This window comes from Suricata suricatta, chromosome 6, assembly GCF_006229205.1.
Source record: "Suricata suricatta isolate VVHF042 chromosome 6, meerkat_22Aug2017_6uvM2_HiC, whole genome shotgun sequence".
NCBI classification, from domain to species: domain Eukaryota; kingdom Metazoa; phylum Chordata; class Mammalia; order Carnivora; family Herpestidae; genus Suricata; species Suricata suricatta.
In genome coordinates this window covers 3,994,829-4,008,135 of record NC_043705.1, presented here as the reverse complement: position 1 = coordinate 4,008,135, position 13,307 = coordinate 3,994,829, and the positions used below count along the sequence as shown (strand labels likewise).

Sequence of the window (13,307 nt, the reverse complement as noted above, 5' to 3'; positions counted from 1 at the left end):
GCTCTTCCATCAGAACTGCCTCCACTTTGCTTTTTATTTATAGGTGGGATTTCTGGTTTTATGGTTTTGGACTGTCCTTTCTCTTCTGTTGTGTTTTGTTCCTCCCCTCCCCCCATTTTGGTTTGCTTGTTTGTTTGATTTGTCGGTGTGTTTGGGTGCTTTTGTTCTCTGTGTGTCTGGCTATTTTCCTTAAAAGGGTTACTTCAAGAAACACGTCAAAGTACACATGGCAGAGAGTCTCAAATATCATTACGAATAGAAATATAAAATAATCAAAAGCACAAGAGAGACTAAAGACACCATTAAAAGAAATCCTCCTGAATGTACAGGCTCTGTACACCCAATGAACTTACTTTAATATTGCAGACCTCAAAGGTACAGAGTGCATAACAAACTTTAAAAACTTATAGGAGCCAGAATGCTAACCAAAATAGAAAATTGGAAGAACTCTTCTCTAAAGAAATTGCAGGAGAAGTAACAGCCCCATAACTCCTCAAAACAGATATAAGAATCAAAACTGACCAAGAATTTAGTACAATTGTCATAAAAATAATGGCTGGGCTTGACAAAGTCAAGGAGTACATAAGAGAAGCTATTGCTACAAAGACTAGGGATCTTAAAAATAATTGTGATGAATTTTAAAAATGATATAAATTAGGTGCATAATAAAATAGAGGCAACCACTGCATGAATTGGAAAGGCAGAGAGATAAATTGGTGTTTTAGAAAACATAATTATAGAAAGAGAGGACGGCGATAAAAAGATAAATTGATCCAGGTGCATGAAAGGAGAATTCGAGAACTTAGTAATATAATCAAACAGAATAATATCCATATCATAGAAATTTCTTAAGAAATAGAAAGAGATAAAAATGCTGAAGGGGTACTGGAACAATTTATAGCTGAAAACTTCCTTAATCTGGGAGGAAACAAACATTGAAATGCAAGAGGCACAGCGAACTCCCCTCAGAAGTAACATGAATCGATCTATGGCATGATATATCATAGTGAAAATGCAAAATGTAAGGATAAAGAGAGAATTCTGAAAGAAACTGGGATTAAAGGGGCCCTACATACAAAAGGAGACCTATCAGAATAGTAGCAGACCTATCTACTGAATTTTGGCAGGCCAAAAAGGATTTGCAGGAAATCTTCAATGTGATGAATAGGAAAAATATGCAGCCAACAGCAAGCCTGTCATTCAGAATAGTAGGAGAGATAACAGTTTTCCCAAACAATCAAAAATTGAAAGACTTTTTCAGCATTAAACCAGCCCCACAAGAAATCCTAAGGGGGATTCTATGAGGGAAATGTTGCAAGGAACACAAAGTACCAGAAACACCATTATAAGCATGAAGTCAAGAGAAAACACAATGACTCTAAACCCATATTTTTCAATAATAAAACTGAATGTAAATGGACTAAATGCTTCAGTCAAAAGATATAGGATAGAAGAATTCATCAGAAAATAGGATCCATCTATTTGCTGCCTACAAGAGACTCATTTTATTATTTTCTAATTTTTAATATTTTTTAAATTTATTTTTGAGACAGAGAGAGACAGAGAATGAGTGGGGAGGGACAGAGAGAGGGAGACAAAGAATTGGAAGCAGGTTCCAGGTACTGAGCTGGCAGTACAGAGCCCAACTCGTGGCTTGAACCCACGAACGTGAAATCATGACCTGAGCCGAAATCGGAAGCTTAACCAACTGAGCTACCCAGGCACCCCTACAAGAGACTTATTTTCGACCTGAGGACATCTTCAGATGTAAAGTGAGGGCATGGAGAAATATCTGTCATGCTACTGGAAGTCAAAAGAAAATCAGACAAACTGGTCTTTAATGTTAAGGCAGTAACAAGAGATGAAGAAGGGCATTATATAATAATTACAGGGCCAATTCATTGGGAATATCTAAGAATTACGAATGTCTGTGCACTGAATTCAGAAGCACCCAAATATATAAAATAATTAATCACAAACATAAATAATCTTATTGATAAGAATGTGCTAATTGCAGGGGATTTTAATACTCCATTTACAGCAATGAATAAATCAACTAGACAGAAAAAATACTAAAAAAAAATGGACCTGAACAACACATTGGACCAGATGGATCTGACAGATATATTGAGAGCTCTACATCCTGAGGCTAGGGAATTCACATTCTTCTCGAGTGCACATGGTACATTCTTCAAGATAGATCACATACTGTGTCATAAAGCGGCCCTCAATAAGTATAAAATAATTGAGTTCATACGATGCACACTTTCAGATCACAATGCAATGAAATTAGAAAACAATCACAGGAAAAAGTCTGGAAAACCTTAAAAAACATAGAGGTTAAAAAACCCCTGCTAAAGAGTGAATGGACTAATCAGGCAATTAGAGAGGAAATTTTTTAAAAATATGGAAACAAATGAAAATGAAAATACAACAATCCAAACTTTGGGATGCAGTAAAGACATTCCTAAGAGGAAAGTACATTGCAATCCAGGCCTATTTCAAGAAACTAGAAAAAGTGCAAAAACAAAATCTAGCAGAGCACCTAAAGGAACTAGAAGCAGAGCAGCAAAAGCACTCCAAACCCAGCAGAAGAAGAGATATAACAAAGATCAGGGCAGAAAGAAACAATATAGAATTAAAAAGCAACAACAGTTGAACAGATCAATCAAACCAACAGTTGGGTTTTTGAAAAAATAAACAAAATTGATAAACCCTTAGACAGGTTTCTCAAGAAGAAAACAGAGAGCAACCAAATAGACAAAATCACGTGTGAACGTGGATTTATTACACACAATCCTTCAGAAATATAAGCAATTATCAGGGAATACTATGAAAAATTATTTAAAAAAAAAACCCTGGACAACACAGAAGAAATGGACAAATTCCTAAACGCACACGCACTACCAAAATTCAAATGGGAAGAGATAGAAAACCTGAACAGACACATAACCAGTGAAGAAATTGAAACAGTTATCAAAAATCTCCCAACAAATAAGAGCCCTGGGCCAGAGGGCTTCCCTGGGGAATTCTACCAGATATTTAAAGCAGAATTTATACCCATTCTTCTCAAGCTATTCCTAAAATTATAAATAGAAGGAAAACTTACAGACTCATTCTATGAAGCCAGCCTCACTTTGATTTCCAACAAGACCCAGCAAAAAAGAGAACTATAAGCCAATATCCCTGATGAATACGAATGCAATAATCCTCCACAAGATACTAAAAACTGGAATTCAACAGCATGTAAATAGAATAATCCACATGTTCAAGTCGGATTTTCTGTGGTTACAAGGCTGGTTCAATATTTGCAAATCAACCAATGTGATACATCACATTAACAAAACAAAATATAAAAATCATACGATCTTGTTTATAGATGCAGAAAAAAGCATTTGACAAAATACAACATCCTTTCTTAATAGAGACCCTAGAGAAAGTCAAATAGAAGGAACTTACTTAAACATCATAAAAACAGTTTATGAAAAGCCCACAGCTAATATCATCCTCAATGGGGAAATACTGAGAGCTTTCCCCCTGAGATCATGAACATGACAGGATGTCCACTCTCAATGCTATTGTTTAACATAGTGATGGAAGTTCTAGCATCAGCAATCAGGCAACAAAGGGAAATAAAAGGCATCAGAACTGATAAAGATGAAGTAAAACTTTCACTCTTCCCAGATGATATGATACTCTATATGGAAAACCCGACCAACTCCACTAGAATACTTCTAGAACTGATCCATGAATTCAGCAAATTTGCAGGGTAGAAAATCAATGTACAGAAATCAGTTGCATTTTTATACACCAATAATGAAGCAACAGAAAGAGAATTCAAGAAACTGATCCCATTCACAATTGCACAACAAAACCATAAAATACCTAGAAATAACCCTTACCAAAGATGTAAAAGATCCATATACTGAAAACTCTAGAAACTTCTGAAGGGAGTTGAAGAAGACACAAAAAAATGGAAAAATATTCCATGCTCATGGATTGGAAGAATAAAACCTGTTAAAATGTCAATACTACCCAAAGTAATCTACACATTCAATGTAATCCCAATCAAAATTGCACCAGCATTCTTCTCAAAGCTAGAACAAACTGTCCTAAAATTCATATGGAAACACAAAAGACTCTGAAAGTCTATATAATATTGAGGAAGAAAACCAAAACTGGAAGCATCACAATCCCAGACTTGAGTCTCTACTACAAAGATGTAGTCATCAAACCAGTATGGTATTGGCACAAAAACAGACACATAGAACAATGGAATAGAATAGAGAACCCAGATTTGGACCAAGAAATGTATGGGGAACTAATCTTTGACAAAGCAGAAAAGAGTATCCAAAGGAAAAAAGACAGCCTCTTTAACAGATCCTGCTGTGAAAATTGGACAGCAACATGCAGAAGAATGAAACTAGACCACTTTGTTTCACCAAAGTCAAAATGGATGAAAGACCTGAATATGAGACAGGAAGCCATCAAAACCCTTGAGGAGAAAGCAGGAAACAACCTCCTTGAGGTCAACCGCAGCAATTTTCTACTTGACACATCCCCAAAGGCAAGGGAAATGACAGCAAAAATGAATTATTGCAACCTCATTAAGATGAAAAGCTTCTGCACTTCAAAGGAAACTATCAAGAAAACTAACAGGCAACCGACAGAATGGGAAAAGATAGTTGCAAATGACATATCAGATAAAGGGCTAGTATCCAAAATCTACAAGGAACTCACGAAACTCAACACCCAAAAAACGAATAATCCAGTGAAGAAATGGGCAGTAGACATGAATAGACACTTCTCCAAAGAGGACATCCTGATGGCCAACAGAAACATGAAACAATGCTAAGCATCACTCATCATTAAGGAAATATAAATCAAAACCACACTGAGATACCACCTCACACTGGTCAGAGTGGCTAAAATCTACACATCAGAAGACTATAGATGCTGAAGAGGATGTGGAGAAACAGGCACCCTCCTACACTTTTGATGGGAATGTAAACTGTTGCAGCCACACTGAAAATCAATGTGGAGGTTCCTCAAAAAATTAAAATAGAACTCCCTTAGCAATAGCACTACTGGGTATTTACCCAAGGCGTACAGAAGTGCTGATCCATAGGGGCACATGTACCCCCAATGTTCATAGGAGCCCTTTCAACAGCTGCCAAATCAGGCAAAGAGTCTAGATGTCCATCAAATGATGAATGGATCAAGAAGATGTGGTTTATGTATATAATGGAATACTACATGGCAACGAGAAAAAATGAAATCTGGGCATTTGTAACAACGTGAGTGGTACTCGAGAATGTCATGCTAAGTGAAATAAGTCAGGTAGAGAAGACCAGATACTATATGTTTTCGTTCATATGTGAAACAGGAGAAACTTGTCAGAGGACAATGGGGGAGGGGGAGAGGAAATAGTTAAGAGAGGGAGGGAGGCAAACCATAACAGATTCTTAAATATGAGAATAAACTAAGGGTTGATGAGGGTGAGGGAGAGAGGAAAAGGGGAGATGGGAATGAAGGAGGGCATTTGTTGTGATGAGCACTGGGTGTTATATGGAAACCAACTTGAAAACAAACTATAAATTAAAAAAAGTGGAGTAGGAGAAAAAAAAGACTTTGATATGTATTGAGATTAATAAAAGACTTTTAAAAAGACAAAAGTCAGGATAGTGCAACAGGGATACCTATTATTTCTTTAGCTCTTATAATTGCATTCTTCTATATAGTCTCAGAGGGGATTTATTGAAAGAAACCCACTTGCTTAATGGGCATAGATAAGATCTCCTACCTCTCTCTGTAGACTTAACTTGGTCACACTGCATTAGCTCATCTGGATGAGACTGGCTATATCATCTGATGGTGGATTCAACCAGACAAGTAGACAGAACTGCAAGAACAAAAGGGTGATTATTTTCTAACTATCTTGACTTGTTCCTCTGTTTCTGATATTTTCCACTAGTTGTTGAAAAAATGTCCTCAATTTTTTTATCTCTTTGTAAATAGAAAAACTAAATACTTTTCTCTTAAGTATCTTTGCATAACAAATATAAAAATGGGTATTTGCTTTCCATCTACTTGTGGACAGAAGATACAATTTTGCTATATGATTGAATAATGCATTTATTTTTCTGAGACTGAAATTTTACAAGAAAACTACTGATTTAATTTTGAGGGGGCATCATTTCTGGGTTAGAAAGTAGTAGAAATAAATAACTAATTGATATTTATATTGTCTAATAAAACTGACAATGGGGACCTTAGTATCCAAGTTATCTATTAGGGAAGGAATATCAGGTCCCCCCAAAGTGTGAGACTTTAGTTACAACTTATGGGCTCAAATCTGCCAGAGACATTATTTTTCACTCATTGTAGTGTGGTGTGTGGTGTTAAGCTGACCAAGAATCTGGATTCTTTAATGTGTAAAAGGAGAGAATAAGATGAAAGGTACTTCATAAGATTTTGGGAAATGATAAAGCATTATGATAAAGTATTAGAACAATTTGTAGGAAGCTGTCAGCTTCAAATAAAGGTTTGCTATTAATCCACCACCACTGTCAATAATTTTTTGTGTTAAATATATACTAAGTTGTTTACATGAAATGTAAGGAATTATATTAGAGAAGAGTAACAATGAGTAGAGGGGCCAGTTGCCATGCATGGTACAGACAGTATTCCCTTGTGTGTCTGGTATCTCACGTGGGCTGTTCAGTGACCCACAATTACAAAAGTGCAGCAGAAATTTCCCTATGCTCCCCCAAGTACTTTTCTGGTCTCCCTACATTCACTCAGCAAGCCGCTTCAAGGTCTTCACATTTGTTGCTCACTGTGCTGGTCCTTAATTTACTTTGAGCACAAATACAGACTTTGTCAGCAGGTGTGTTTTGTAGTTTACCAGACTTTTGTTTTTATTTTTCAGATTGTTCAGATTTAATCTGTCAGTGAGGGTGGGACTTGATAGAAAGACCATATTTTTTGATGCGATGTGTCAAAATTTTTTGTATATATGTAATAAGAAATAAAAATCATTTTCCATGTTCTCAACAATTTAACATCCTAGATCTTAGTTTAATTAGTTTTAGATTTATTACAAAACTATAAAATATGTTTGAGATTTGGAAATTCTTCCTGAAATATCCAGATATCATAATGCCTCTGAACACTTCCTGGAAATAGGAGCCAGTATTTCCTTCCTCTTTGAAAGGGTTTTTGAATTTTGACATTTAATATGTCAAAAATTAAAAAGTTGTAAAGGTTTAAATTTCAGAAGAGAAATGTAAAAGAAGGTATTACTTATTCTCTTAATAAAGGTAAGATACATTTTGTGTTTATTGGTTTTATTTACTTTATAGCTCTTTTAGAATTCTGCTGCAAATCACATTTCTATTTTTGTTTCTGAACAGACTGACCATGACCTCTATTAATTTTAAATAAGTTTAACTTGTTTTTGATTCATCCTCAGTGTCTGATAGAGAGACTGGGTGTGAGCTGCAAGAGAGAGGAAGAAACAGTAAATTGGAGTCAGAAATATCTTAGTGTTGTTTAGTTTTCCTCTTTGCATCTCATATTCATGAACAATCAATTTCTATGCGCATTAAAGCAAGTAACATTTGGGAAAACAAGTAAAGTCCTCTCTGTTAAATGGCAATGATGTGCTACATCCTATTTTTTGTCCTCTAAAATTTAAAGCAAATGGTAGAAACTTTAAGGAGATTAATTTCAACTTGGAAAAACAAGTACTAAACACAAATTGGATGTATTTGTACATAAATCTCCACTTAATCAAGGTTAAAATAAGAAATATATACATATTTTCTTTTTTAAAGTTCTTTTATTTATTTACTTTGAGAGAAAGAGAGAGAGAGAGAGAGGGAGAGAGAAAATCCCCAAGTAGGCTTCATGCTGATAGTGCAGAGCCCAATGAGGGGCCCAAACTCGTGAACCGTGAGATCATGCCCTGAGCTAAAAGCAAGAGTCAGATACTTAAGTGACCAAACCACCCAGGAGCCCCTATATATTATTTAAAGTTTATATATTTATATAAAATAATTATATTCATATATAATAAGAACGTGTATAATGGATATATGCATATTACACCCACAAGTTATTTACGACTACACAAATGATCAAATCAAATCCTTAAATGCATAGATAGATATTAAACTGGTAACCTGACATAATGGGTCTTATATTATCAAATGATAATAGTAACAACCAACTTTTGCATAGATCCTGCATAATTATTACTATAGCTATTAATCATTTAAACTAGCACTATATACTATATGCTTATTCATCTATAACTGGTAATGTTGTAAGCACTTTCATCGTTTAGTCCTAACTATATGTAAGATAAAACATTATATTTATCCTCTTTATCTGTATGTATGGCAGATGGAGGAATAGTGTGTAGAGGATAAGCTGAACTCACAGCCACAGTCTGGCCTCAGAGCCTGGACTCCAACATGCTGCCTCTAGGCTATCTAAGGGATTGGCCATTGGTGAGGATCATGGCCTGTTTTGGGGGATTTGTGGATTACTCCATACAACCACAGAGCCTCACAGTGTTACTCATTCTTATAGGAGAAAGGGAGTGCGAGTATTTCATATAGATTTTCCCCCAAATTGTGTCATAGTTGCTTTTTAGATTGTTCTCCATTGGGGAGGGATATTGTTGACTTATAACATTATATCAACTTTAGTTGTAGAATGTTATGATTGGATATTTCTATGCAGTGAAAAGTGTTAAAATCTTCTTATATAGAATACACCTTGGAGAGTTTTCAATATCTCAGTTGGATCCTTAGAAAAGAGAGGTTAATGAAATTCTGAGATCTACCACAAAAATTCTAGAAGAGTGACACATATGTATAGTACTTGATTCATCTTTTGTGTTTGCATAGGGAAATACCTAAACAAATTTACATGCTTATTGGTAAAGGATACTGTCAAAAAGTAAACTCATGATGAACAATGCAACCTCACTGTATGTTATAAATTCTCTTTACTCACAGTTGCATATTATTAGTTTTCCGGTAATGTTATAGAATTACATAGAATTACAGGTAATTTGTAATCTCCAAATCTACAGGACCATGGAATTTCTTTCTGTTAACATAATTGGGTTCTCTCTCTCTCTCTTTCTCTCTCTCTCCCTTTCTCTCTCTCTCTCTCTCTCTCTCAACATTCATTTAAGCGGGTCATATCCTGTGAGTGATCCATTAACCCTGAAGGTTTCTTAGGTTGTCCAAGTGAATTTTCATGGAGAGCACCAGTTGGGTGGCTAACCACACTTGGAGGACAGATTTCATCCTGGTAGGAATTTTCAGTGAATCCAAACACCCAGTTCTCCTGTGTTTGGTCATTTTTGTGGTTTTCCTGATGGCTTGGTCTGGAAACATCATCCTGCTCCTACTGATACATTCTGATGCCCGCCTCCACACCCCTATGTACTTTTTCATCAGCCAGCTATCTCTCATGGACATGATGTACATTTCTGTTACTGTGCCGAAGATGCTCATAGACCAGGTCATGGGTGTAAACAAGATCTCAGCCACAGAATGTGGGATACAGATGTTCCTCTATGTGACACTAGCAGGTTCAGAATTTTTTCTTCTAGCCTCCATGGCCTATGACCGCTATGTGGCCATCTGCCATCCTCTCCACTACCCCATCCTCATGAACCACAGGATGTTTCTCCTCATAGCATCTGGCTGCTGGTTCCTGGGCTCAGTGGATGGCTTCTTGTTCACTCCCATCACCATGACCTTCCCCTTCTGCAGATCTCGGGAGATCCATCATTTCTTCTGTGAGGTCCCAGCTGTATTGAAACTCTCTTGTTCAGATACCTCTGTCTATGAGATTTTCATGTACCTGTGCTGTGTCCTCATGCTTCTCATTCCTGTGACAGTAATTTCAGGCTCTTACTATTTTATCCTCCTCACCATTCACAGGATGAATTCAGCAGAAGGCCGGAAGAAGGCCTTTGCCACTTGTTCTTCCCACATGACTGTGGTCATCCTCTTCTATGGGGCTGCCATTTATACTTACATGCTCCCCAAGTCCTACCATACACCTGAAAAAGACATGATGGTATCTGTCTTTTACACCATACTCACTCCTGTGCTCAACCCTTTGATCTATAGTCTAAGAAATAAGGATGTTACGGGAGCTCTGAAGAAAATGTTGAATGTAGAACCTGTCTTTCAAGAAACTATAAAATAGGAAAACGGCATTGTTTTTTCTTCTCTTTACACATTGTAAGTTCAGAATTTTATGTCAACTGTATTCCTTAGAATTTTATACAATTGTGTCTTATCTCATCTTTACATTTTTATTTAAAGAATTATCTGCCTGTGTTATAAAACTCTTCCAGTTTCTAATTCTTCTCCTTTCAAAATATATTCTATAATTACATTATATTGATGTTATATTTACTGAAGTTGATAACTGTATCCTGACTTTGTAGAACTTCCATATTTTTAAAAATACATAATTAAAACATTTAAAGGAAAATATCATATGAATCTATGTCATTTATTTTTAATTGAAGGAAGAAGAAAGGTAATAATGAAAAAGAGGTGAAAAATATTAATAATTGTTGAGCCTGAGTATAATGTATGTGGATATGGTTTAAATTTTCTGTAAGTATATAATTATTTCATAGAAACAGTTAAAATATCAGTCTTACTCCCTTTTTTTAAGTTCGTATTTTGTTTGCTGGTTGTAAGTGACAGTACCTTATAAAACACGCTTATTTAAATGTGATGAATTATTACTGGGACAAACCTGTTTCTGCTTACCTTGTATTATCCTTAATTTGCTAGACCAAAATAATGCACACCAAGTGTACCTGGTCGAAAACTGAAGGTATCTAGTGGTTGAAAGGCCCATCAAATGGTAGGCTTTACATCCCTACTAGTGTAAGAAACTGTAGGAAAAATATGAACTCAGAATAGAAGCTTCCTTCCATTTAGAAGAGAGTCCCTCCTTGAAGTGACATTTGAGCCAAGTTTTGAAATATGTAATTAATTAGGAAAAAAGGAAGGAATTAAAAAAAGAAAAAGAGAGAAGAGAGAAGCAATATATCAAATATTCACTCATTCATTTATTAAATATGTATCTTATAATATATTATAGTTCAAAATAACACCTAGATGTGATGAAAATCTGAATACAACATTGTTGCTGCTTTGAAGGAATTTGAACCTGCATAGTTTGATATGCAAGGAAGTGCTATACTGTAAATGATATCCCTTGATGCTCATGTGAAAGCGCACATCTCATAATGACACATCTGTTCTACCTGTGATACACAAATTTGTTCAAATAATAAGGACTGATATAAGAATCTGGAAATCGTTGTTGAAAGTTGGCTCTCTGATGAGTATGGGAAGCTGGAACAGAGGAGGCTTTCAAACGTGCAAGATACCACAGAAAAGGCACAACACGTTTAAGGTTCATATGGTTGGCAAAGAACACGAAGTAAATGTTTCTTTTTTTTAATTAACATTCATTTTTTAAATTTTTAATAGCTTATTGTCAATTTGGTTTCCATATAACACCCAGTGCTCTTCCCCACAAGTGCCCTCCTCCATTACCACAACCTCCGTCCCTTCACTCCCTCCCCCTTCATCCCTTGGATCCTTTTCAGTATTCAGTAGTCTCTCAGGTTTTGCATCCCTGTCTCTCCCAACTCTGTTTCCCCCTTCCCCTCCCCAAGGTCCTCCATTAGCATTCTCCTGATCTCCTGTTAGACCTATGAGTGTAAACGTATGGTATCTGTCCTTCTCCACCTGACTTATTTTGCTTAGCATGACACCCTTGAGGTCTATCCACTTTGCTACACATGGCCATATTTCGTTTTTTCTCATTGTATGTAATTCTCCATTGTATATATATATATATATATATATATATATATATATATACCACATCTTCTTGATCCACTCATTAGGTGATAGATATTTAGGCTATTTCCATGATTTGGCTATTGTTGACAGTGCTGCTATGAATATTGGCTTGTTTCTTGAGGTAACCCTTTTAAGGAAAATAGACAGACAAACACACAGGGAACAAAAGCACCCAAACACACCGACAAATCAAACAAACAAGCAAACCAAAATGGGGGGAGGGGAGGAACAAAACACAACAGAAGAGAAAGGACAGTCCAAAACCATAAAACCAGAAATCCCACCTATAAATAAAAAGCAAAGTGGAGGCAGTTCTGATGGAAGAGCATATACAAACAGAGAAATGACAGCAGTGGGGAGAAAGTGAAATTGAACATTGACCAGGTAGAGAGACTAAAAGGGTTAATTCAGTGAGAGAAAGAGGAGAATATGGTAGGAGACAATGAGAAAGAAACAAAGATAATCTTACTCAAAGAGACTATATAGTCTGACTTTTCCAGAGAGAGAAAGAAAGGAAGGCAACTACAGAGGTGTAGAATATTCACCAAAAGAATGGATTAAATGTGAGTGTTTAAGCAAACCAATGACCAGAGTGCCCAGTCCAGCAGAGGGGAGAGATAAGAATGAGATAAGTGAAAACATATCTGAATAGCAAGAACTGATCTAGAGTTAATCACAGCAATGCATCAGTGTTGGTCTTGACCCAGGCTCTGGATTAAAAAAAAAAAAAAAAAGGCAGCTTTCCAGTGGGGATGGTGTGGTTTGGTGTAGGCAGGTCTCACCTCACCATGGGGAGAGAAATGTTGGTGCCCCAGTCCCTTCTGGAGCCAAGCGGTAAAAATCTCTCTTTCGGGTCTGATGTTCCTGTGAAGCGGGCATAGCCAAGGTGGGCCGCATTCTATGACCCAAGCCCTGTCTCGTTTCCAGATCTTAGTCCTCATGCTTTAATGATACCACCGGAGATGTAATCCCACAGGTCAGGCCACTTCCTAGCCTGGATCAAGTGGGGGGAGCAGGGGAGCAGTCCCTCTTGCCCCCACCTGGGATGGGGCGCCCAGTCCAAAGAAAGTGCCACAGGTAGAGATAGGATGTTTCTCTGAAAGTCCTGTGGTTAGAGATGGGATAATAGGATCCCTCTCTGTCCAGGGCTGACGTTTTTTCTCTTCTCCAAAGACAGTTCTATGAGCAGTTTCAGCTGCTCTTTCTCTTTCCCTCATCTCTCCGTGGCTTTCTGTGGAAGAGGCTCCCTCCTCTCTGTGCCTCTGGGTCCCAGCCCATTTTTATCTTCTCATGTTCTCAATCATGCACTTGGAGGCTTCTTCATGAACTCCGTTTCTTTTCCTCTCAGACTCTCACGGTTCAGTGTCCAACGGCTTCAGC

The 13,307-nt window shown here is 36.8% G+C and overlaps 1 protein-coding gene across 1 annotated transcript; it reads left to right on the top strand.

The window, feature by feature from the left end:
- The first annotated feature begins 9,276 nt into the window (after positions 1 to 9,276).
- Positions 9,277 to 10,239, top strand: LOC115293961 (olfactory receptor 2T4-like). Its single transcript, XM_029941666.1, has one exon. The coding sequence runs from the start codon at positions 9,277 to 9,279 to the stop codon at positions 10,237 to 10,239; it is 963 nt and encodes a 320-aa protein (XP_029797526.1).
- The last annotated feature ends 3,068 nt before the right edge of the window (positions 10,240 to 13,307 follow it).

Coding starts and splice junctions, on each gene's coding strand:
- LOC115293961 (XM_029941666.1), top strand. CDS start 9,277: ATGGAGAGCACCAGTTGGGTGGCTAACCACACTTGGAGGACAGATTTC.